The 22,989-nt window shown below is 47.4% G+C and overlaps 2 protein-coding genes across 2 annotated transcripts in view; both read right to left on the reverse strand.

The window, feature by feature from the left end:
• LOC140460009 (uncharacterized) overlaps positions 1 to 22,989 on the reverse strand; it is a 122,309-nt gene that overhangs the window by 70,932 nt on the left and 28,388 nt on the right. The window lies entirely within an intron of this gene.
• Positions 4,793 to 13,933, reverse strand: LOC140460773 (uncharacterized). The gene is made up of 2 exons (XM_072555451.1): positions 13,826 to 13,933; positions 4,793 to 6,557 (listed from the first exon to the last, which is right to left on the reverse strand). The coding sequence occupies exon 2, from the start codon at positions 6,230 to 6,232 to the stop codon at positions 5,468 to 5,470; it is 765 nt and encodes a 254-aa protein (XP_072411552.1). The 5' UTR covers positions 6,233 to 6,557; positions 13,826 to 13,933; the 3' UTR covers positions 4,793 to 5,467.

The following is a 22,989-nucleotide window of genomic DNA, read 5'->3' on the forward strand; positions in this document are numbered from 1 at the left end:
CAGCTATCGATGGGTGGGGGGTTGCACGCCACAGACAGATGTGGTAAAACGATTAGATTAGCAGAAGTAAGAAGGGAGTCTGGAGCAAACTCAATCTCCATTCAGAGACACAGAGCAGCAGCTTCTGCATTCAGACCATAGGAAGGCTCTGATTGGCAGGAGGACCAGTCACCTTCCGGTCCTCCAGCGCTCCTGATTGGCCCACCAAAAGAAAGTCGCGAGGCGTGTGCCTTGTGTGCAGTGAGGAGCACGCGCAGTCTGCTCTCTGGCGATGAGGCTGTTAGTGACAGGATTGAAGTGTCTGAATGTCAAGAGAAGGAAAAAAGGGGAGATGCATCATTTTTTTCCCTCTGTGATATTTACCTTTCCTCCACGCCCCATGATTTTATAAATCGAAATAAGGTCACCCGGCAACTTGTGGTTGTCGATAGGGCGACCAGAAGTGTACTCAGTACTCTACACATGGTCTCACCAATATCCTGTACAACCTCAACGTGATGTCCCAACTCCTGCACTGAACGGTGTGAACAATGAAGGAGAGTGTGCTAAACGCCTCTTTCACCACCCTGTCTACCAATGATGCAACTTCCAAAGAACTATGTCCCCGACTTGGAGATGCCGGTGTTGGACTGGGGTGTATGAAGTTAAAATTCACACCACACCAGCGGATACTCCAACAGGCTCATTTGGAAGCATTAGCTTTTGGAGTACTGCTCCTTCATCAGGTGGTTGTGTCTTATGATCCTGTTCCACAAACACCCCATGAAGGAGCAGTGCTCCAAAAGCTAATGCTTGCAAATGAGCTTCCAAATAAACCAGTTGGACAATAACCTGGTGTTGAGAGATTTTTAACTTTATGTACCTGAACCCCTCCACGCACCCCCCCCCCCATTAATCTGTTCTACAACATGATGCAGGACCCTACTGTACAAGTCCTGCCCTTCCTTGTTTTAGCAAAATGCAACCCCTTGCCTTTATCTCTCGTTCTCTCAGACACACACACACCCTAACACTCACACCATCTCACAGGCTTATACTCCACCTCACACACACTTCATTAGCACGCACACACACACACTCGTGCAGATACAATCACACATAAGTCAATGGGGTGAATTTCCATTTGCAGAATTATATTTGCAGATATATTCAATTTTGCTCAAAAAGCACACAAACTGCAGGCCGTCAATCCATGTAATATTTTATAAATTCCTACTTTGATTAATAGAACCAGTCTGATTCAAGATTGGGACACAGACACCTTTGTGCAGGATCTGAGCTGAGATGTCACCCATTTTTATAAAACCTTACATCATCTCAAGAAGGTGAATTAAAAGTAGTTCTGGGGTTTACTGAACTGAAACCTGCAATCCATGGTAAAAGATGAAAGACTAATCCGCAATCTAGATTTGTTCAATATGTCCTGTCTGTTGCATGACAGTGTGATCTTTTGCTATAAATTCTGTGTCTTATGACCCTGCTTCACAGCTACCTGATGAAGGGGCACCGCTCCGAAAGCTAATGCTTACAAATAAACCTGTTGGACTATAACCTGGTGTTGTGTGATTTGTAACTTTCTCCACCCCAGTCCAACACCGACACCTCCACATCGTTTCCAATGGACACAGCCCACACCTCCCAGTGCTGCCAGGAAACTGGACAATGACAATGGGATGATGGAGTACCTGCACTCCTGAAAAATTTACAATTTCTAACAATACTGGCTACTCATTCACGGCTGCAACCGATACACAATATTGGAAACATAGTACAGGAGACTGTCAGAAATCAGCACAGCAGGTCAGGCAGCATCCGAGGAGCAGGAAAATCAACGTTGCCTGACCTGCTGTACTTTGCCAGCACCACACTAATCTTGACTCTGATCTCCAGCATCAGCAGTTTTCACTTTCGCCTGCAAGAAATGAGCAGTTTTAAAACAAAAACTGTTGAGTTCAAAGCTCTCATTGAGAGTCTGAGCTTGATGTGAAGTACAGGTAATCTTTATTGTGACCCAACTTTGTTACAGCTTCAGAATCTCGCAACAGAAAGGCACAGAAAAAGTAGCAATTTTTAAAAAAACAACACTCCCTCCAACCCCTCACTTTCTTCATTATTGGTCACCACCAAGTTGTCCCTTTGTAATTGGATCCTTACTACAGCCTTCACCCGGAAAAAGTATTGTCTCACTCAGGAACTTCAACCTGTATCCTGTATCCAAGTAAGTTGGATGGGCAGTGTAGAGTCAGCTGCACTGCTGTGGGTCTGGAGTCACAGGTCGACCAGACTAGGTAAAGGAGACAGCTGGGATGTCTGAGTGAATCCTCTCCCACAACGACAGTTTCCTTCCCTAAAAAGGAGCTGAGTGGATCAGATGGGGATTTCTTCCACCCCCAACCCCACCAACAACGGTTTCACTCCAGATTTCTGACCATATTCCAATTCCACTAGCTGCCGCGGCGGGATTCAAACCCGGGAATCCCCAGAATTGGTTTGATAGTCCAGTCAATAATGGCACTCGGCTGTCATTCCTTCAATCCCCCTGCGATGGTACGTGAACTTGCTGGTGGCTCCGCAGGTAGGAGGAGCGGGTGAAGGCCTTCCCGCATTCAGGGCAGCTGAAGGGCCTCTCCCATCTGTGGGCCCATCGGTGCCTCAGCAGATTGGGGGCCTGGGTAAAGGCCTTCCCACACTCAGGGCAAGGAAATGGCCTCTCCCCTGTGTGTACCCGCTGGTGGGTCAGCAAGCTGGAGGACTTGCTGAAGGCCTTCCCGCACACAGTGCAGCTGAAGGACCTGTCCCCAGTGTGGATCCGCTGGTAGGTCAGCAGGTGGGAGGAACGTCTGAAGGCCTTCCCGCAGTCGGTGCAGGGGAACGGCCTCTGCTCGGTGTGACTGCGCCGATGAGTCTCCAGGACAGACGGGACACGGAAGCCTTTCCCACAGTCGCCACACTTCCACGGTTTCCCCACGGCCAACGCTTCAGCCGCACACAAACGCGTGAGGAGCCTCTCCCCACCTTGAATTCCTCTTCCCAGGCCGTATAGCTGTTTCAGGCTCCACACTCAGTGCACCATCCCACTCTCTCTCTCCCCCTGTGTTCTCACCCCGCTCTAATTCCCCTGAAGGTGCTGATTCAGGATCTTACTGGGGCAGAAAAGCAAAAACATCAAGACTGACATCTCCCTGCATTTTGGATACCTCCCCGTGAAAGTTAATATCTGTCATCACCTTTTGTTACGATGCGGCGCACATTCAGACACACCATGTATCGTTTCAGGTTTGGGGACATGAGGATCCAGTTTCGATTGTTGGTCCATTGGTGACGCTGTTGCTCGGTGACGGTGAGGCTCCCCCGACCCCGCCCATCCCTCCCCCCGGCCCCGCCCATCCCCCCCCCGGCCCCGCCCATCCCCACGTGCAGACGCCACGCGGGGGCGAAGGCGGTTGGGAGGAGAAGTCGCTCGAGCGAGGAAGCGGCGGGAGGGCGGCCGTTAGGAAAATGGCGCCGTGCGGGCCCCCCGGGGGCAGACACCCGTCACTGGGCTTGTGATTTTTACCGTCACTGTTTGTTTTTAATTCCTTGTACTTTTCACCTTTGTGGACTAATCTAATTTATAAATTAAGGTAGATTCGCTATGCTAAATTACCCATAGTGCCCTGGGAGTGGTACGTTAGGGTGGATTGGCTATGCTAAATTACCCATAGTGCACTGGGATGGGTAGGTTAGGGCGGATTGGCTATGCTAAATTACCCATAGTGCACTGGGAGTGGTACGTTAGGGTGGATTGGCTATGCTAAATTACCCATAGTGCACTGGGATGGGCAGGTTAGAGTGGATTGGCTATGCTAAATCACCCATAGTGCCCTGGGATGGGTAGGTTAGGGCGGATTGGCTATGCTAAATTACCCATAGTGCCCTGGATGTGCAGGTTAGGGTGGATGAGCCATGGGAAATACAGAGTAAGGGGGTGGGTATGGGTGAGATGCTTTTCAGAATGCCAGTGTGGAATAGATGGGCCGAATGGCCTGCTTCCACATTGTCAGGATTCTATGACTCTCCCCCCAAAAAAAGGAGCATTTTATCGGCAACGATCTTGTCAAGCCGCTTTCAGAATTCTACTGGTTTCAATAAGATTGCTTCCGGTTCGTAGAGGCATACAGCACAGAAACAGACCCTTCGGTCCAACTCGTCCATGCTGACCAGGTTTCCCAAACTAAACTAGTCCCATTTCCTGCATTTCGTCCATATCCCTCTAAACCTTTCTATTCATGCACCCATCTGAATGTCATTTAAATGGTGTAATTGTACCTGAATCTACCACTTCCTCAGCAAGTTCATTCCACACACAAACCACCCTCTGTCAAAACGTTGCCCCTCGCGTTCCTTTTAAATCTCTCTCCTCTCACCTTGAAAGAATATGCCCCCTAGTTTTGAGCTCCCTGAAGTGAAGGAAGAACTCTTTGGTATTCAGTCCTGGCAATGTCCTGGTAAATCTTTACCAAACCCTCTCTAATAGTCTTCTTCCTATTACAGGGCCACCAGAACTGTTCCCAGTACTCTAAACCACTGTCTACCAGTGATATAACTTTCAAAGAACTATGTACCTAACCGGTTTCTTTTAAATCTCTCTCCTTATGTTTAAATAAAAATCCCCCCCCCCCCTAGTTTTGAGTTCCCCAGCGCTGGATTGTTCTATGTTCTAAACTTAGTGCAGGAGGCTGAAAGAAACGAGCAGCTTTAAAACTAAAACCTCTTGGAGCTCAAAGCCTTCAATGAGAGTCTGAGCCCGGTGTTAAGTTCAGGTAACCTTTATTGCAACCCAACTTTGTTACAGCTTCAGATCCCCCCAGCAAAAAGGCAGAGAAAAAGTAGCTACTTTTCAAACAGCTCAAGACCAAAGTGCACACACCTCCCCCCAACAACCACACTTTCCTTAGTATTGGTCACCACCAAGTTGTCCCTTTGTAATTGGATCCTTGGTACAGCCTTAATCTGTGGGAAGTATTGCCTCACTCAGTAATTTCAACCCGTATCCTGTATTCCAAGTAAGTTGGATGGGCAGTGTCGAGTCAACCACACCGCTGTGGGTCTGGAGTCACGTGTAGGCCAGCCTGGGTAAAGGATGCAGTTGGAACGACTGAGTGAATCCTTTCCCACAACAGCAGTTTCCTCCCCTAAAAAGGATGTGAGTGAATCAGATAGGGGTTTTTGCTCCACCCCCCCCCCACACAAAAAATGGTTTAATCGTTAGATTCTGAACTGCAGTTTCTGAACAAATTCCAATTCCGCCATCTGCCGCGGCCGGATTCGAACCCAGCAGCCCCGAAACTGGGTCGATAGTCCAGTTGATAATGGCACTCGGCTGTGGCTGCTTCAGTGCGTCCACAGTTGGGAGGAGCAGGTGAAGCCCTTCCTGCACTGAGAGAGTAGGTGAACGGCCTCTCCCCGGTGTGGAGCCACTGGTGGGTCAGCAGCTTAATCGAGCAGGTGAACCCCTTCCTGCACCAGGGGCCCCCTGAAGGGCCTCTCCCCCTAGTGGAGCTGCTCGTGCCTCCGCAGGCTGCTCACCTGACAGAACCCCTCCCCACACTCGGGGCAGCTGAAGGGCCTCTCCCCCCGTGTGGACCTGCTGGTGCCTCAGCAGGTTGGAGGCCTGGGTAAAGGTCTTCCTGCACTTGGGGCAGCTGAAGGGCCTCTCCCCCGTGTGGACCCGCTGGTGGGTCAGCAGGTTGGAGGAACTGCTGAAGGCCTTCCTGCAGACAGGACAGGGGAATGGCCTCTCCCCCGTGTGGACCCGCCGGTGGGTCAGCAGGTTGGAGGAATTGCTGAAGGCCTTGCCACACTCGGTGCAGGGGAACGGCCTCTTCCCCATGTGGACCCACTGGTGCCTCAGCAGGGCAGAGGCCTGGGTAAAGGCCTTCCCGCACTTGGAACATCTGAACAGCCTCTCCCCCGTGTGGACCCGCCGGTGGGTCAGCAGGGCAGAGGAATCGCTGAAGGCCTTCCCGCACTCGGGGCAGCTGAAGGGCCTCTCCCTGGTGTGAATCCGCTGGTGCCTCAGCAGGGTGGAGGAATCACTGAAGGCCTTCCCGCAGACATAGCAGGAGAACGGCTTCTCCCCGGTGTGGCTGCGCCGATGCGTCTCCAGGACAGACGGGACATGGAAACCTTTCCCGCAGTCGCCACACTTCCACGGTTTCTCCACGGGGCAGGATTCCTCGGGTCTCTCCATGGCCGAAGCTTCAGTTACACACAACTGCGTGTGGAGCCCCTCCCCATCGTGAATTCCCCTTCCCAGGCCGTATAACTGTTTCAGGCTCCACGGTCAGTGCACTGCAACAGTGGGGTCTCTCATCCAGTCCCACTGACGCTGAAAACATCCTCAAACAGGAACCAAAAAGCTTTGCTCCTTCTCACACAATCACAGTTGGAAAATTGTTGTCATCCCGATGGATTGAGTGACTGTCAGACATTGATGTCAAAGTGAGGACTGCAGACAATGGAGAGCCCTTCAATCTGTTGATTTTGAAACTTCTGTCTTCAGATCGTCCAATACTCTGTTAAAAAGAGATTACAAAAGTGATCATTGTCAGTGCAGGGTAGAAATTCAGAACTAGGAATTCAACTTTCTGCGGAATATTCTTTTCTTTTCTAATTCCACAAAATTGAAAGCACCATCCCCCTCTGTTCTCACTCCGCTCTAACTAACTCCCCTGAAGATGCTGATTCAGGATCTTACAGGGGCAGAAAAGCAAAAACTGTCAAGACTAACATCAAGAAAAATCCACCTGAAAGTGAATATCTTTCACAACACTGGGATACTGCGGAGAGTGAGTAGGTCTGCCCCTCAGGTCCCTTTTAAATCATTCCCCTCTCAGCTCAAACATATGCCCTCTAGTTCTGGACTCCCATACCCAGGGGAAAAGACCTTGGATATTCACCCAATCCATGCCCCTTATGAACATTCATCAGACAATAGACAATAGGTGCATGAGTAGGCCATTCTGCCCTTCGAGCCAGCACCACCATGGCTGATCATCCACAATCAGTATCCTGTTCCTGCCTTATCCCCATAACCCTTGATCCCACTATCCAACTCTTTCTTGAAAGTATCCAGAGTCTTGGCCTCCACTGCCCTCTGGGGAAGAGCATTCCATATACCCACCACTCTCTGGGTGAAGAAGTTTCTCTTCAACTCTGTTCTAAATGGCCTACCCCTTATATCTAAACTGTGCCCTCTGGTTCGGCACTCCCCCATCAGCAGAAACATGCTTCCTGCCTCCCGAGTGTCCAATCCTTTAATAATCTTATACGTCTCAATCAGATCCCCTCTCAGCCTTCCAAACTCAAGGGTACACAAGCCCAGTCGCTCCAATCTTTCAGCGTAAGATAGTCCCGCCATTCTGGGAATTGACTTTGTGAACCTATCTTGCATTCCCTCAATAGCCAGATTGTCTTTCCTCAAAATTTGGAGACCAAAACTGCACACAGTACTCCAGGTCCAGTCTCACCAGGTACAGCTGCAGAAGGACCTCTTTGCTTCTATACTCAATTCCTCTTGTTATGAAGGCCAGCATGCTATTAGCTTTCTTCACTGCCTGCTGTACCTGCATGCTTACTTTCATTGACTGATGTACAAGAACACCTAGATCCCCTTTACCTAACTTGACTCCATTTAGGTAGCAATCTGCCTTCCTGTTCTTGCCACCAAAATGGATAACCACACATTTATCCACATTAAACAGCATCTGCCATGCATCTATCCACTCACCGAGCCTATCCAGGTCACCCTGTATTCTCCTAACATCCTCCTCACATTTCACCCTGCCACCCAGCTTTGTGTCATCAGCAAATTTGCTAATATTACTTTTAATACCTTCATCTATATCGTTAATGTACATTGTAAAAAGCTGCGGTCCCAGCACTGATCCCTGCGGTACCCCACTGGTCACCGCCTGCCATTCCGAAATGGAGCCGTTTATCACTACTCTTTGTTTCCTGTCAGCCAACCAATTTTTAATCCATGTCAGTATTTTGCCCTCAATACCATGTGCCCTAATTTTGCTCACTAACCTCCTAAGTGGGACTTTATCAAAGGCTTTCTGAAAGTCCAGGTATACTACATCCACTGGATCTCCCTTGTCCACATCCTCAAAAAATTCCAGAAGATTAGTCAAGCATGATTTCCCCTTCATAAATCCATGCTGACTCTGACCTATCCTGTTACTGCTATCCAGATATGTCATAATTTCGTCCTTTATAATTGACTTCAGCATTTTTCCCACCACTATAATCCTCTGTTTTCTCTCTCCCTCCTTTCTTAAAAAGTGGGACAACATTAGCCACCCTCCAATCTGCAGGAACTGATCCTGAATTTATAGAACATTGGAAAATGATCACCAATGCATCCACGATTTCTAGAGCCACCTCCTTCAGTACCCTGTGATGCAGACTATCAGGTCCCGGGGTCATATTGGCCTTCAGACCTAACAGTCTCTCCAGCACCATTTCCTGCCTAATTCAAATTCCCTTCAGTTCAGGTCCTTCAGCCACTATTACATCTGGGAGATTAGATCTGTCTTCACTGGGGAAGACACGAGCAAAGTACCAATTCAACTCTTCTGCCATTTCTTTGTTCCTCGCAATAAATTCATTTGTTTCTGTCTTCAAGGGCCCAATTTTAGTCTTAATCATTTTTTTTTCTTTTCACATACCTAAAAAAAGCCTTTACTATCCTCCTTTACAATTTTGGCCAGTTTACCTTCGTACCTGATTTGTTCTTCGCATATTTCCTTTTTAGTTATCCTCTGTTGTTCTTTACAAGCTTCCCAGTCCTCCGATTTCCCACTCATCTTTGCTATGTTATACTTTTTCCCTTTTGTCTTTATATGGTCCTTAACTTCCCTCATCAGCCACAGCCACCCCTGCCTCTCCTTAGGATCTTTCTTCCTTTCTGGAATGAACTGGTCCTGCATCTTCTGCATTATACCCAGAGATACCTGCCATTGTTCCTCCACTGCCATCCCTGCGAGGGGATTGCACCATTGAACATTGGCCAGCTCCTCCCTCGTACCTCCATAGTTTCCCTTATTCAACTGAAATATTGTCACTTCCGATTCTACCCTCTCCCTTTCAAACTGCAGATTAAAGTTTATTGTATTGTGGTCACTACCTCCTAATGCCTCTTTTACTTCGGGATTCCTGATCAAATCCGGTTCGATGCACAACATCTGGTCGGCTCCAGCACAAGCTGTTCTAAGAATCCATCTCGGAGACACTCCACAAACTCCCTTTCTTGGGGTCCAGTACCATCCTGATTCTCCCAGTCTACCTGCATGTTGAAATCCCCCCATAACAATGTACTAATATCTTTGCGACAGGCCAATTTCAGCTCCTTATTCAACTTACACACTACATCCAGGCTACTGTTTGGGGGCCTGTAGATAACTCCCATTATGGTCTTTCTACCCTTCGAATTTCTCAGTTCGAGCCATACTGACTCTCCAACCCCTGATTCTAGGTCCCCCCGTGCAAGGGACTGAATATCATTCCTTACCAACAGGGCCACCCCACCCCCCTCTGCCAGTTAGTCTGTCCTTACGATAGCACGTATACCTTTGGAATATTCATTTCCCAGGCTCTATCCACTTGAAGCCACATCTCAGTTATCCCCACATCATCATAACTGCCAATTTCCAAATGAGCCTCAAGTTCCTCCACCTTATTGCTAATGCTTGGTGCATTCATATTTTTAATTTGTTACTCCCCTCACCCTTCCCATCAATCCCTATTTCACTTGACCTTACGGCATGATCCTTTTCTTTTGAGTTTTCTGCTCCATTGATTCCGTTGTCTTTCTTGACTTCTCTTGTTCTAACTTTCTTCTTAAACTTCCGGTTTGTCCCCTCCCCTCACTATTTAGTTTAAATGCAGCTGTGTTGCAGTGGACAACCTACCTGCCAGAATGCTGGTCCCCCACCTATTAAGGTGCAACCCGCCCCTCTTGTATAATTTATCCTTCCCGCTAAACGTCAGCCTCTTATGCGCCAGGGAAAATATCCTGGCCTATTCAGCCTCCCCCTGTAGCTCAAACCCTCCAACCCTGGCAACAGCCTTGTAAATCTTTTCCAACTCCTTTCAAAGTTTCACAACATCTTTCCTCTAGCAGGGAGACCAGAACTGAATGCAGTATTCCAAAAGTGGTCTCACCAATGTCCTGTACAGCTGCAACATGACCTCCCAACCCCTTTACTCAATGTTCTGACCAATAAAGGAAAGCATCCCAAACACTTTCTTCACTATCTTCCCGAGACTCCGATCTCGAGGAACAATGAACCTGCACTCCAAGGTCTCTTTGTTCTCCAACTTAACATTTGGAGAAGTACATGAATAGGAAAGGTTCGGAGGGATATGGACCAATCTAGGTGGGACTAGCTTAGTTTCTGAATATAGTCAGCATGGACTCGTTGGACTGAAGGGTCTGTTTCTGTGCTGTCTGACTAACTATTCTGTACTGGTCTTGAAATCATTTCCTTGCCTTCCCCCACAAACATCCACTTCTTTGTTGGTCAAAAATCAGATGAACTCAGCCTTGAATATATTCAATGACCCCCTAACTGCAGGGAGACATCCCCACTTCCGATCTGAATTCCTCTTGCTAATACACCACTTGCCTTGGTGACTGCTTGCTGCACCTGTCTGACAACTGGCAGTGACTGGTGTAGGAGGACGCTGAGGCCCCTTTGCACATCCACACATCATTCCTGATGAAGGGCTGGTGCCCGAAACATCAACTCTCCTGCTCCTCGGATGATGTCAGAGCAGCTGTGCTTTTCCAGCACCACACTTTTCGACTCTGATCTCCAGCATCGGAAATTCACCTCCTTTCTGCGTTTCTTTCCCCCCACAGTAAAGGCTGTAACTTTACATTGTGGCACTCCATTTGCCATGTGTTTGCCAATGGTGGTCTTCTCGACATGGGGGACCCTGAGCATAAACTTGGGGAACGGTTCACCGAGCATCGCAGCTGGGTCCACAGAAGCCGACTGGACCTCCCAGTCACCACCCATTTTAATTCCCCTTCCCAATATGACCATCTTTGGCCTCTTCCATTGTCACAACAAAGCACACTGCAAATTGGAGGAACAACCCACCTTCTGCCCGGGCAGCCTGCAGCCCTGAGGATCAACACGGAGTTCTCCAATTTCAAATCACCTCCCTTCACCACTCTGGAAAAAGGGGGTGAGAAAAGAGAGTACCGTACTCAGAGATGTTGGACAAGGGAAGGGCATTGCGGTCTGGGGTGAAGCTTAATCTTCATTCAGAGAGAGAGAGAGGAGCAGGAGCTTCAGAAGCTCATGGTCCAACTTCTGTATTTAGACAATGGGGGGGCTCTGATAGGCAGGAGGACAATTCCAACTCTGGACTCCTCCCGTGGGTAAAACTTGTATGTCTGATGATCTTGCTCTATGGGTTATTGACTGTGTACATTATGCAACTCACGGTGGTGCCCGTTCGGTCACTGACTTTCTCCTGACGGCTTGGTGGCGTCCCCCGCCTCCAACAACGAGCTCAAAGGGTTAGCGGCCGGTGTCTTATTTGTCAGGAACATAACCCTGGAAAAGGCTTGCCTTGTACTCCGGGTAGAACTCCCTTGGCAGAGGGTCCCTTTGAGACACTTCAACTGGACTTCATTGAGTTGCAGAAATGTCAGTGCTATAAATATGTTTCGCTTATTGTTGATGTCTTTTCTAAGTGGATTGAAGCCTACCCTACTCCTAACACTACTGCTGAGACTGTGGTGAAGATTTTGCTTAAGGAAATGACTCCCCCGCTTCGGTATACCTGCGTGCATTCGCTCGGACAATGGACCGCACTTTGTTGGTAATAGTAATGAAGAACTCTCGATAAAGTACAGATTTGAGAAGGCCTAAGGAATTCCTTATGAACTTGTAAGCCTCTCTTGGCTCATCCCGGAGATCGTACCTTTGGTAGTCTGGAATTTTAAAAAAAGCTCTTGCAGACAGTTTTAGTTTAATTTTAATCATCCCCTTCATGTAACAGTGATGCTATTAGTACAACCTAACACTGATACCTATAAGCCAGGCTAACTGGATTCTAATAACCCAGGAGAGTAGGACATTGTTCTCCCTTCAAGAGCCCTGGCAGGCTACTCTGTTGTACTATCACAAACAGACTATCTTTATCCACAAGTTTGCAAAGGCTATACTGTCACAAACACAAAAAAGTTAACAAAAGCACTGCATGTTCTGAACTAGACAGATAATAGTGAAGGACAATAATTCAAGGGAGAAGTCAATTGATAGCGAGTTTCATTTTGAGGTCAGAATCAAACATTGTTATTAATTTCACAAAGGGACAGCCGTGAATGTTATCACTCGGTGTCCTGTTTATACAGGTTCACTGATGTTCAGGCAAACGTTCTTAATTGTCTTACTCTCCCTGCCTATTTTCTATTGTGCAGCAAATGTGTTATATTATTCAAAATTAAACATTTTAGTCAAATGGTTAAGGATAGGTTTTCCTCCTGCCACCTGTTTGCTGAAGTCTTTTAACTCTACTGCCGGGTCATATGAGAATTGCTTTAATGGTACCAGCTATGGGTGTGCAATTGTTCATGTTCTACATAACATCTCCTGCCTATTTGAGACTTGTCTCACCCACTCGTGTAAGACAAAGGGGCCATATACCTCCTGCCCGTATAGACAAACAGCTTGTGTTCCACTGGCTGGGATACAGCAGGCCTTACGCGGCATAAGTAACTATACCCATCTCCATGTAGGGACCCAGGACAGAATCCTTCCCTTTATGGGGTCCTTTTTCTTTTCAGAATCTCATACTGTCACCAAGACCGCTTGCAATTGAGTTAAGGGAGAGCTTAATGGGAACAGAATTCTGAGGACCACTGTCTACCAGATGTACAGCACAGAAACAGGCCCTTTGGTCCAACTTGTCCATGTTGGCAAGATATCCTAAATCTATCTGGTCCCATTTGCCAACACTTGGCCCATATCCCTGTAAAACCCTTCCTAGTCATATATACATCCAGATGCCTTTTAAATGTTGTAATTGTACCAGCCTCCACCACTTCCTCTGGCAGCTCATTCCTTAGATGCACTGCCCTCAATATAGGAATTGCCCCAAAGGTCCCTTTTAAATCTTCCCCCCACTCTCACCCTAAACCTGTAGTTCTGGACTCACCCATCCCAGGGAAAACACCTTGTCTTTTTACCCTATCCATGCCCCTCATGATTTTATAGAAATCTGTAGGGTTACCCCTCAGCCTCTAGCACTCCAAGGAAAACAGCCCAACCCTGTTCAGCTCAAACCCTGACAACATCCTTGTCAATCTTTTCTGAATCCTTTCAGGTTTCACAACATCCTTCCTCTAGCAGAGAGACCAGAATTGCACACAACATTCCAAAAGTGGCCTAACCAATGTCTGGTGCAGCTACAACATAACTTCCCAACTCATCTACTCAATTAAAAGGATTGAGAAAGTTCTCAAAACCCACAAAAGACACTGGAGGAACTTTTGCGGGTCAGCTTGGAACATCAGGGCGGGAGGATGGGAATGAGGGAAGGAAGCTGAATGTGCTGGAGCCAAGGTGGAGGAAGAACAGAGGATGCAAAACCGGCTTGAAGCTGCAATGAGGAATATTGCATGTGCTGTACTTGTACCTGTTGCAGTTACTGGTGGGAATCGGGTGCATTTTAAACATCAAAACAGAAAAGATATCCAGCCCTCCCCCTTCCCAATCTCTATCCTTCAGTCCCTCCTCACCCGGGTAACTAAGACACATACCTGAGTTTGTGGAGACTGCTCCCTCCCTGGATTCACTCCAGTTGCTCCAAGGGAACAGACTTCCCCGCCTCCCCGGCCCTCCCAGGATGAGGGGATGCGCAGAGGGAGGGAGTGTCACTCAAACTGACGGGGCCACTTCCGCATTCTGACGTCATTAAAGGGGCGGGGTAAGGTGACAGTGAAGGGGGCGGGGCGAGGTGGACAGCGGGGGCCCCTCACTGCACCTGCGCGGCCCTGCAGCAGAAGGGGAGGAGAATCCCTTCCCTTCAGGGAATCCCCACAGTGTGGAAGCAGGCCACACTGCCCCACTGACCCTCCCAAGGGTAACCCATTCCCTCACCCCCACTGCTCTACATTTAACCCTGAATAATACACCGAACCTGCACATCCCTGGATATTATGCGGAATTTGGCATAACCAATCTACCCGAACCTGCACATCCCTGGGCACTATGGGTAATTTAGCATGGCCAATCTACCTTAACCTGCACATCCCTGGGCACTATGGGTAATTTAGCACGGCCAATCCACCCTAATGTGCACATCTCTGGGCACTAGGGGTAATTTAGCATGACCAATCCACCCAAACCTGCACATCCCTGGGCACTATGGGTAATTTAGCACGGCCAATCCACCCTAACCTGCACATCCCTGGGCACAATGGGTAATTTAGCATGACCAATCCACCCGAACCTGCACATCTCTGGGCACTATGGGTAATTTAGCATGACCAATCCACCCTAATGTGCACATCTCTGGGCACTATGGGTAATTTAGCATGACCAATCCACCCGAACCTGCACATCTCTGGGCACTATGGGTAATTTAGCATGACCAATCCACCCGAACCTGCACATCCCTGGGCACTATGGGTAATTTAGCAGGACCGATCCACCCTGATGTGCACATCTCTGGGCACAATGGGTGATTTAACATGGTCAACCCACCCTAATCTGGACAAAGTTAAAAACCACACAACGCCAGGTTTTGTCCAACAGGCTTCTTTGGAACCAGTAGCTTTCGGAGTGCTGCTCCTCCATCAGGTGGTTGTGGAGAATAATATCATAAGACACAGAATTTATAGCAAAACATTCCCGTGTCCTGCCACTGAAATGATATATTGAACAAACCTGGGATTGTTAAGTTTTTATCTTTTCGAATGGGTTGCAGGTATCATGACATCTTGTAGTCTGTCACCTTCTCAAGATAACTCAAGGTTTCATAGCAAAATGTGACATCTCAGCTCAGACAATGCAATAAAGGTGTGAGGTCAGAGTCTTCTGTGTCCCGATCTTGGGTCAGACTGATTCTATTTCCAAAGTGGAATTCAGAAAATATTGCACGTATTGAGTGCCTGCAGATTTTGCATTTTTTGAGCAAAATAGAATGTATCTGCAAATATAATTCTGCAGATACACATTCACTGGCATGGACTTCTATGTGTGTGTATGTGCATGAGGGAGAGAAAAAGTCTAAATCAGTGCTGTCTATCTCTATGCGTATTTGATAACAGATGCTTTATTTCTAGTGATGTAAATCCAAGCTGCATACGAATAGTTAAATGTAAGCGAGAGAGAGAATTCCTCAAGTTGGGCATGAGGAGAAACCTGTGAGATCCCTCCTTCTGGTTTTCTTCCTCATAAACATACAGTAAACACAAACATGTGTTTATTTCTCATTTTGTTTCATTTCTCTTGTTTAATTCCCTGCGATGATGTGGGACAATTATTAGATTTGGGTCAGCCATTTTGTCACATATTAAAGCCTGGAAACCATTTTGAATCTCAGCTTAGTGCCTGCTTGCTAAAGCTTGTGTTTCCCAGGCTCAGCGGAGACGGTTGGCCTTGCAGCTTTACTGCTTCCTGATAAACAAATTCTTTTCTGACATGGGGCTTTATTTCCATCCCCCACAGTTGGCGAGTCAGGCAGGAGATACCCTGGTCCTCTCAGGTCACCGGCCGATATCCTTTGAGAGATGAAATATAGAGGGTGGTTGCTGCTTTTGTTGTGTCCAAAATAAAGAGGAAAGCTGGCCAGGGACAAAAATGCTGTTAGAAATGTTGATACAATTCTCCCTACTCAGCCACAAGATACTAGTGAGAGAACTCAACAGGGTCCTAGCGTCTGGACGTAATGTTGCTGAGAGCACTTGTGCTTTACAAAGTTAGTAATAATGAATTTGCTTGCCCCAGGGCTTTGAGAGGTGAAACCCTATTTGATAAGCCCTGGACCCACACTGAGGTCCGTGCCATGCTTCAAGTTGCCCCCGATCTGTTCGAGTGCCCAATATTAGTTTTAATTGGTGAGTAGAAATCTGCAGTAAGTATAATCGCTCGCTTCAGGATGTCCTGACTTGAATGAATTCGACATACAGGACACATTGGGGCAACTATGAAAGACTCCGTTGTACTTCCCCCGAGTTGTGGACTCATGCAGAGACATGAACAACTTGCTTTGGAAATAGTGTTCAACTTACAAATGGAACAGCTGAGAGGGATTTAGAGTTTGCACACTTGGCTAAGCAGCAATGTGTCAGGATTTATGAGGCTCAACTCCTTAACTTGGGCTGTTCTGGTATGTGAGTGCCTCATTACCCTTGGAAGGAAGGAATAATCAAAGCTGACAAACTGAGACATGTAGAAAGTTGAAGAGTGTTACACAGAGAGAGAGAGGGGTGCAGGCAGAGAGAGTGTGTTTGTTAACCACCTCCTTGCCTGGTCAGCCTTTTTCCCTGTCGACAACTTGCTTTTATAGAATCACCTCACGTACATTGTTATGAATATTGTCTAATAAGAGTAGATGTATTTAGTAGATGAATCTAAACCACCCCAATGGCTGAAACAGCGGACACTCTCGTGTTGGACAAGTGGGAAATAATTGCATCAGTGAACCAAAGCTCTTCAGAGTTTACATTCACGGGAACGCCAAGCCTCAGCATTAGGACCGGGGCATATTGGGGCTGAGATGGAAAGGCCCGTTCCTAGTCCCTGCTGGGGTTCCCCGGTCAACAGTCAAGGTCATGGGGAGGCCGCATGGACACACACACAACACAATGAAAACGAGCGCCACCTCCTGGAGGAACACCAGAAGACCCCCGTCAGAGAGACATCTTCAGTCTTCATCGTGAATGGTTCAGCCTGATCATTCTGCCTTTCACTGCACTCTTCCTTATCTTTCTTTCACTGACTATGTTTGATTTGGCCTGATAACCTCTAATAAACAGGAATTACAGTTTAAAACATTTTTTTTTGCACAGAATGTCAACCACTCTAGCTGCTAGGTATGTGCCCATATCCCCATCCGTCCTGAACTCGTACCAAAAGCGAGCCCTTATGGTGTTTGAGCAACTTGCAGCTTTCTTTCCCCCTGCCTTTGGAACTGCTCGACTGGAAATCAAAGTCACCCCGCAGACAATCCTGTGCTCGGCTCAGTTCACTGTTGCGGCCCTCCTCTCCAGCGATCTCCCAGATGCCGAGATTTCCCATTCCTGATGAAACCCCTGATGATGATTCCCAATCCCTGGCGCCTTCTGCCCCTGTCCTTACTGAACCCGAGGACTATCAGTCCGATCTCCAGGCACCAACCCCTGACAATCCCCCTGGCTCTGGGTATAATCCCCCTTTTGCTGACACCCCCAATCTCCTCATTTTAATAAAAAAGGAGGGATTGTGGGAGAATGTGATCAAAATTGACAAAACTGCATGGAAGCCATATTGTCACAAAGCAATGTTTGCAGTAAAATGTAGCCTGTTAACAGAATGCTGTCTGAGCCCTGGCTAAGGAATTCTGTTTTGATAGCCTGACCTTGCAGCTGCAGGCTGTCTCTGCTCCTCAGGCCATTAGACTGTGCTGCTTCATAAAATGATGGATTGGTTCTCTCTGTCCCTTATCAGTAATTAGAGCCGAGCTGAACCTGCAGTATAAGATAACATTCAGTTTTGTAGACATGAAGAAATGTAGGTATGGACAATGTATGTGAACCTTACGACTGCCCCTCAGTTGCATAATTAATGGAGAGTGGGGCTTGTGTTTTACATAAAACTTGTAACATTCTGTATTTTATTGGATTACGTCAGACTTTATTTTGAACTAAGAGGTATTCCCCAATGGCAACGAATAAAGCTAGTTAATTGCTCAAGGTCTCCTCTCCTGACTACTTTACTTTAAACAATTTGACACACGAGTTACTTTGCTCCAACAGTACTAATAGTTACATCGAAGGGAGAGAGAATTCCTCAAGTAGGGCACTATCAGAATCCTGGGACAGCCCTATTTCTGGTTTACTTCCTAATGAACAAACATTAGGCATTTATTTATTTTTGATTTTGTTTCACTTTTCTTGTTTGATTCCCTGCTATGACTACACTCTGTGTCTGGAAAAGTGACAGGCTGAGATTGTGGGTTGGCTTTCGATTGACTGAATGTTTTCTTGTTCTGGAAGCTGTAAAAGAGGCGTGAAAGCTTCAGCAGAAGTCCAGCAAAGGTGAGGACAGACCAACATCTTACTCTGTGGGAACAGGGAGATCAGAGGACAGAGAGATCAGGCCCTGAAACCCAAGCTGACACCAGACTACCCTGTGATCAGTGCTTTGATTAGCAGTGCCAACCCTCTCTGCCTTTACCTCGCTTCCCATCTGACTCCCCCCTCAATATTCAGGATCCAATTCTTGCCATCCTGAAGCCATGTCTCTGTGAGGAGTCTCAGACCATAATTATTCATTTCAATGAGTGCAGTGAATTCATTCACTTTTGTTACAATGTGGCACACATTCAGATTCACCATGTATCATTTCAATTTTTGTGATCTTTAGAATCCAGTTTTGATTGCTGGTATATTTACTCTCCTTGTCCCTTTCTATTGTTCTCTGATGTTCATTTTCCACATCACTACACTGCTCACCGGCCTTGATTTGGATTGGCCATGCTAAATTACTTACAGTGCCCAGGGATGTGCAGGTTAGGTGGGTTAGGCATGGGAAATGCAGGGTTATAGTTTCATAGTAATAGAAGCAGGAGTAGGCCATTTGGCCCTTCCAGCCTACATTAAGATCATGGCTGATCTATCCATTGTCTGAGCTCCTCCTCCCTGCTTTGTCCCAACTACCCTTAATTCCCAGACTCAACAGAGACACTCGGCCTTGCAGCTGTACTGTTACCTGATAAACAAATTCTTGTCTTGCATGGAAGTATCCTTCTCTTTGCAAGGACCTATTGTATACTTATCAGCTACTAACCAACACTATCCAGACACTGCGTTGTTGGGCAAAGTGACTTAGGTTGCTCAAATTCCTGCAATTAACAGTTTGCTAATTGTTAAATGATTGTAACCTATATAATCATACAACTCTCTGTTTCTCGTCAGAGTGACTTGTGACCATGAGGTCGACTTGGCTCTCCCCGTGAGCTCCGAATAAACAGTCAATAACCCAAGGTTTGTGTGTCATGATTACTTATCTAATACTTATTGGACTACTACGAGCAAGTCACCCACAGCATAATCCACTTCCATCCCCAACATGGATCAAGACACCATCCTTTTTTTGCCAGACAAGTAAATGTCTCAAGCTCAGGAAACAAAGCCTGTCAAACATTAACAGGCACAGATCTAGACCAACCTTTTCCATAGTCTGTCCCTTCACCTCGATTGACTTTCTTTTTCCCCTCAGCTCCTACAAACCAACAGCTGAACCCAAGGATGAGAAAAGAAATGGGAAAGAGGGCGAGAAAAGAGAGTGTGGTCCTCCCAGATGTTAAACAGAGGAAGGAAGTTACAGTCTGGACTGAAGCTCAATCTTCATTCAGAGAGAGAGGAGCAACAGCAACTTCAGAAGCTCATGGTCGACCTTCCGCATTCAGACAGTGGCGGAGGTTCTGATTGGCAGGAGGACCAGGCCCCTTCCGGTCCTAGAGGGTTTCCCAAAGATTGGTCTCCCCGTCCATCAGAACGACGAGGGGTGGGGCCCTATGTCGATCTCACACATGCGCACCATGAACACTGCTCACGGCCAATAGAGCGGTGTCTGGATCGCATGGGATTGTGGGTACTACATCAGCCATTAAAGAGATGAAAGGAAGAGTCCCATATGCCTTCTTAACCGTCCTTTTTCATGTATTGGGGGCGTATATATCAAGAGCTAATCTTGAATCGATTTTCAATTGATACACCTACAGGGGTTTAACTCTCTATTTCCAGTTCAGTGTCAGTATATCGCTCTTTATCTGTCCTCACATAAGGACCGAATTAAAGCACGACGTCTGTTCCACCTGAACGTTGATTTTTGTTTAGTTTGCAGGTTCCAACCCTCCGTTTCAATCATTTATTAAAAGTTACTCGTGGTACATGGGCATCACTGGCTGGCCAGCATTTAGTTCCCCTTGAGAAGGTGGTGGTGACCCGCCTTCTTCAACTGCTGTAGTCCACACGCTGTACGGTGACCCACAATGTCCTGAGGGAGAGAATTCCAGGATTTAGACCCAGCAACACTGAAGGAACAGCAATGTGTTTCCAAATCAAGATGGTGAGTGGATTGGAGGGGTACTTGCAAGAGGTTGTGTTCCCAAGTATCTGTGGCCCTGGTCGTTCTAGAGGAAGTGGTTGTTGGTTTGGAAGGTATTTTCTAAGTATCTTTGGTGAATTTCTGTGTTGTATCTTGTAGATCGTACACATTCCTGCTTCTGAACAGTGGGGTAGAGGGAGTGGATGTATGTGGAGATGGTGCCAATCAAGCAGGCGACTTTGTCCTGGATGGTATCAAGCTTTTTGGATGCTGTTGAAGCTGCACCCATCCAAGCTGTTGGGAGAGTATTCCATTACACTGCTGACTTGTGATTTGTAGAAGATGGACAGGGTTTGGGGAGTCACAGTATGCCTGACCTGTTGCCTGCTCTTGTTGCCATTGTGTTTGTGATTAGTCTAGTTGAGTTTCTGGTCAATGATAAACCCCAAGAACGTTGATAGTGGGGTGTTTAGTGACAGTAACACTGTTGAATATCACGGGGCAGTGGTCAGATTATCTCTTTTGGGGATGAGTCATTGTTTGTCATTGGCATGGCATATATGTCACTTGCACTCCTGAGCCCATTGGATATTGTTAAGATCTTGTTGCATTTCAAACTGAACTGCTTCAGTTTGTGAGGAGTTGTGAATCGTGCCGAACATTGTGCAATTATTGGTGAATATCTCCACCTCTGACCTTATGATGGAGGAAGGTCACTGATGAAGATGGTTGAGCCTAAGAAGTCACGACCCTATGAATTCCTGCAGAGACGTCCTGGAACTGAGATGACTGACCTCCAACAACCAAAGCCATCTCTCTCTGTCCCAGGTATCCCTGAACAATTCAGATACACAACAATATTTCAAAACTAATTGAAGGAATACAGATGAAACACCCCTCTTCTGGGAGTCTCCAGTGCAAGGTTTTCTGTTCGGGAAACCATCTGATAAGTGTTGACTGTCATCAACCTTTTTGATCTTGGCCACACACAGCGCCCCCTGTCCATTAGCCCCCGCCACTCCAGCGCTCCCTGTCCATTTCTACCCCGGCACTCCAGCGCCCCCTATCCATTCTCCCTCACCACTCACAGCACCCCCGTTCTTTCCTCCCACCACCCACAGCTCCCACTGTCCATTCCACCGCCAACCACAGCGCCCCTTGTCCATTCTCTCTCCATCCCCAGGTTCTTGCCCGTTCTCCCTCTATACTCCAAACACCCTGTCCACTCTCTCTCACGCCACCCTCTGTACCCCTGTCGTTTCATTCCTCAGGCCCTGTCCAGTCCGTCTCCCCACCTTCTACACCCATCTATTCTCTCTCATCCCACCCTCTGTCCCATGTCCATTCTTCCAGCCCCCACCATCCATTCTCTCTCTCTCTCCCCTCCCCCCACCATCTGCCACCCGCCCCATTCTCTCTCCCCTGAAATACACCAGGCTCGGAGTCAGAATTGGGGTTCAATGACAGAGTTTATTGCACAAGGAAATACCGGGGCTCCGGGGAGAGAAAGACACCAACAGCACAGTGTCAGCTCCGAGACTTCTCTCGACCCGGAGCACACGTCAAGAAACTTTTATACATTTTGTGATACAATCGGTCAGGGATGAGATTATTGTTTTTGTAACATGATTTGTTTATGGTAATCCTTGCAGAATCGTTGATAGTTGATACAATCATTGTCAGTTCCAGCACAACCTTTGTTAATTTCCACACAGTCGTTGTCAGTTTCAGTGCAGACATTGTCCATTTCAATGTCTCCATGGAAATCCATTGTTGTTGTAATGGGCGCTAATTGCTCTCCCTGAGAAGGAGGATTCCTGCAGCCCTGGCTATTAGCATTTGGTATTGAGTCTGTATCATGCTGTTGGCACTTCTATAAGAGGTGTTGGCTGGACCCAGACACTTCGGCGGGCAGTGTTCATTACTCATGAATATTCTCTCCCCCACCCGCCTTAAACTAATCACCTGGGTTGTGAGTCCATTGTGGTGGCCCCAGACAGTGTCTGTATCTGCTCTGCTGTTTCTCTCCATATTGTGATCCAGAGGCCATCTTGTGTGTCAAGTTGGCCAACTGATGGCTCAGTGACCATCTTGTGTGTCTGTGTGCCCAGTATCACCCTGCCCTGTGCCATCTCCCACTTCTCCACCACGCCCACTCTCTCTCCCCCGCTCAATTTCTCTACCAACCCCACTCATTCTCTTTCTCTCTCTCTGTACCTAGTCTCTCTCTACCCCCACACTCTGCCCCCTCGTCCATTTTCTCTCTCTGTCCCCATCCTTTCTATCTCTTTTCTCCCCAGCCCCCACCACACCGTCCTTTCTAGAGCCTCGAACCATTTTTGACCGCTGTATCAAGCCCTTCAAAGGACAGAGAGAGAGAGAGAGAGATAATGGATGGTGATGACTCTACCTGGGAGTCGGGAGGGGTGAGAAATGGCTGATCTTCAAAATTGAGAATACCTAAAATAATATCTTCAGAAACATCATTAAAGTCAGAAAGCGCGTTCAAGTTTTTTTAAAAGAGCTGCTGAAATCTATCTGATTCTTTCACTGAAATAACCGCAGTCAGGCCACCGCTCAGGACAGGCTGGAAGGGGTGAATGGGCGAAAGTGAGCACTGCAGATACAGGAGATTAGAGTCAAGATTAGAGTGGTGCTGGAAAAGCAC

The sequence above is a fragment of the Chiloscyllium punctatum genome, chromosome 36 (assembly GCF_047496795.1).
Source record: "Chiloscyllium punctatum isolate Juve2018m chromosome 36, sChiPun1.3, whole genome shotgun sequence".
Classification (NCBI taxonomy): Eukaryota; Metazoa; Chordata; class Chondrichthyes; order Orectolobiformes; family Hemiscylliidae; genus Chiloscyllium; species Chiloscyllium punctatum.

Coding starts and splice junctions, on each gene's coding strand:
- LOC140460773 (XM_072555451.1), bottom strand. CDS start 6,232: ATGGAGAGACCCGAGGAATCCTGCCCCGTGGAGAAACCGTGGAAGTGT.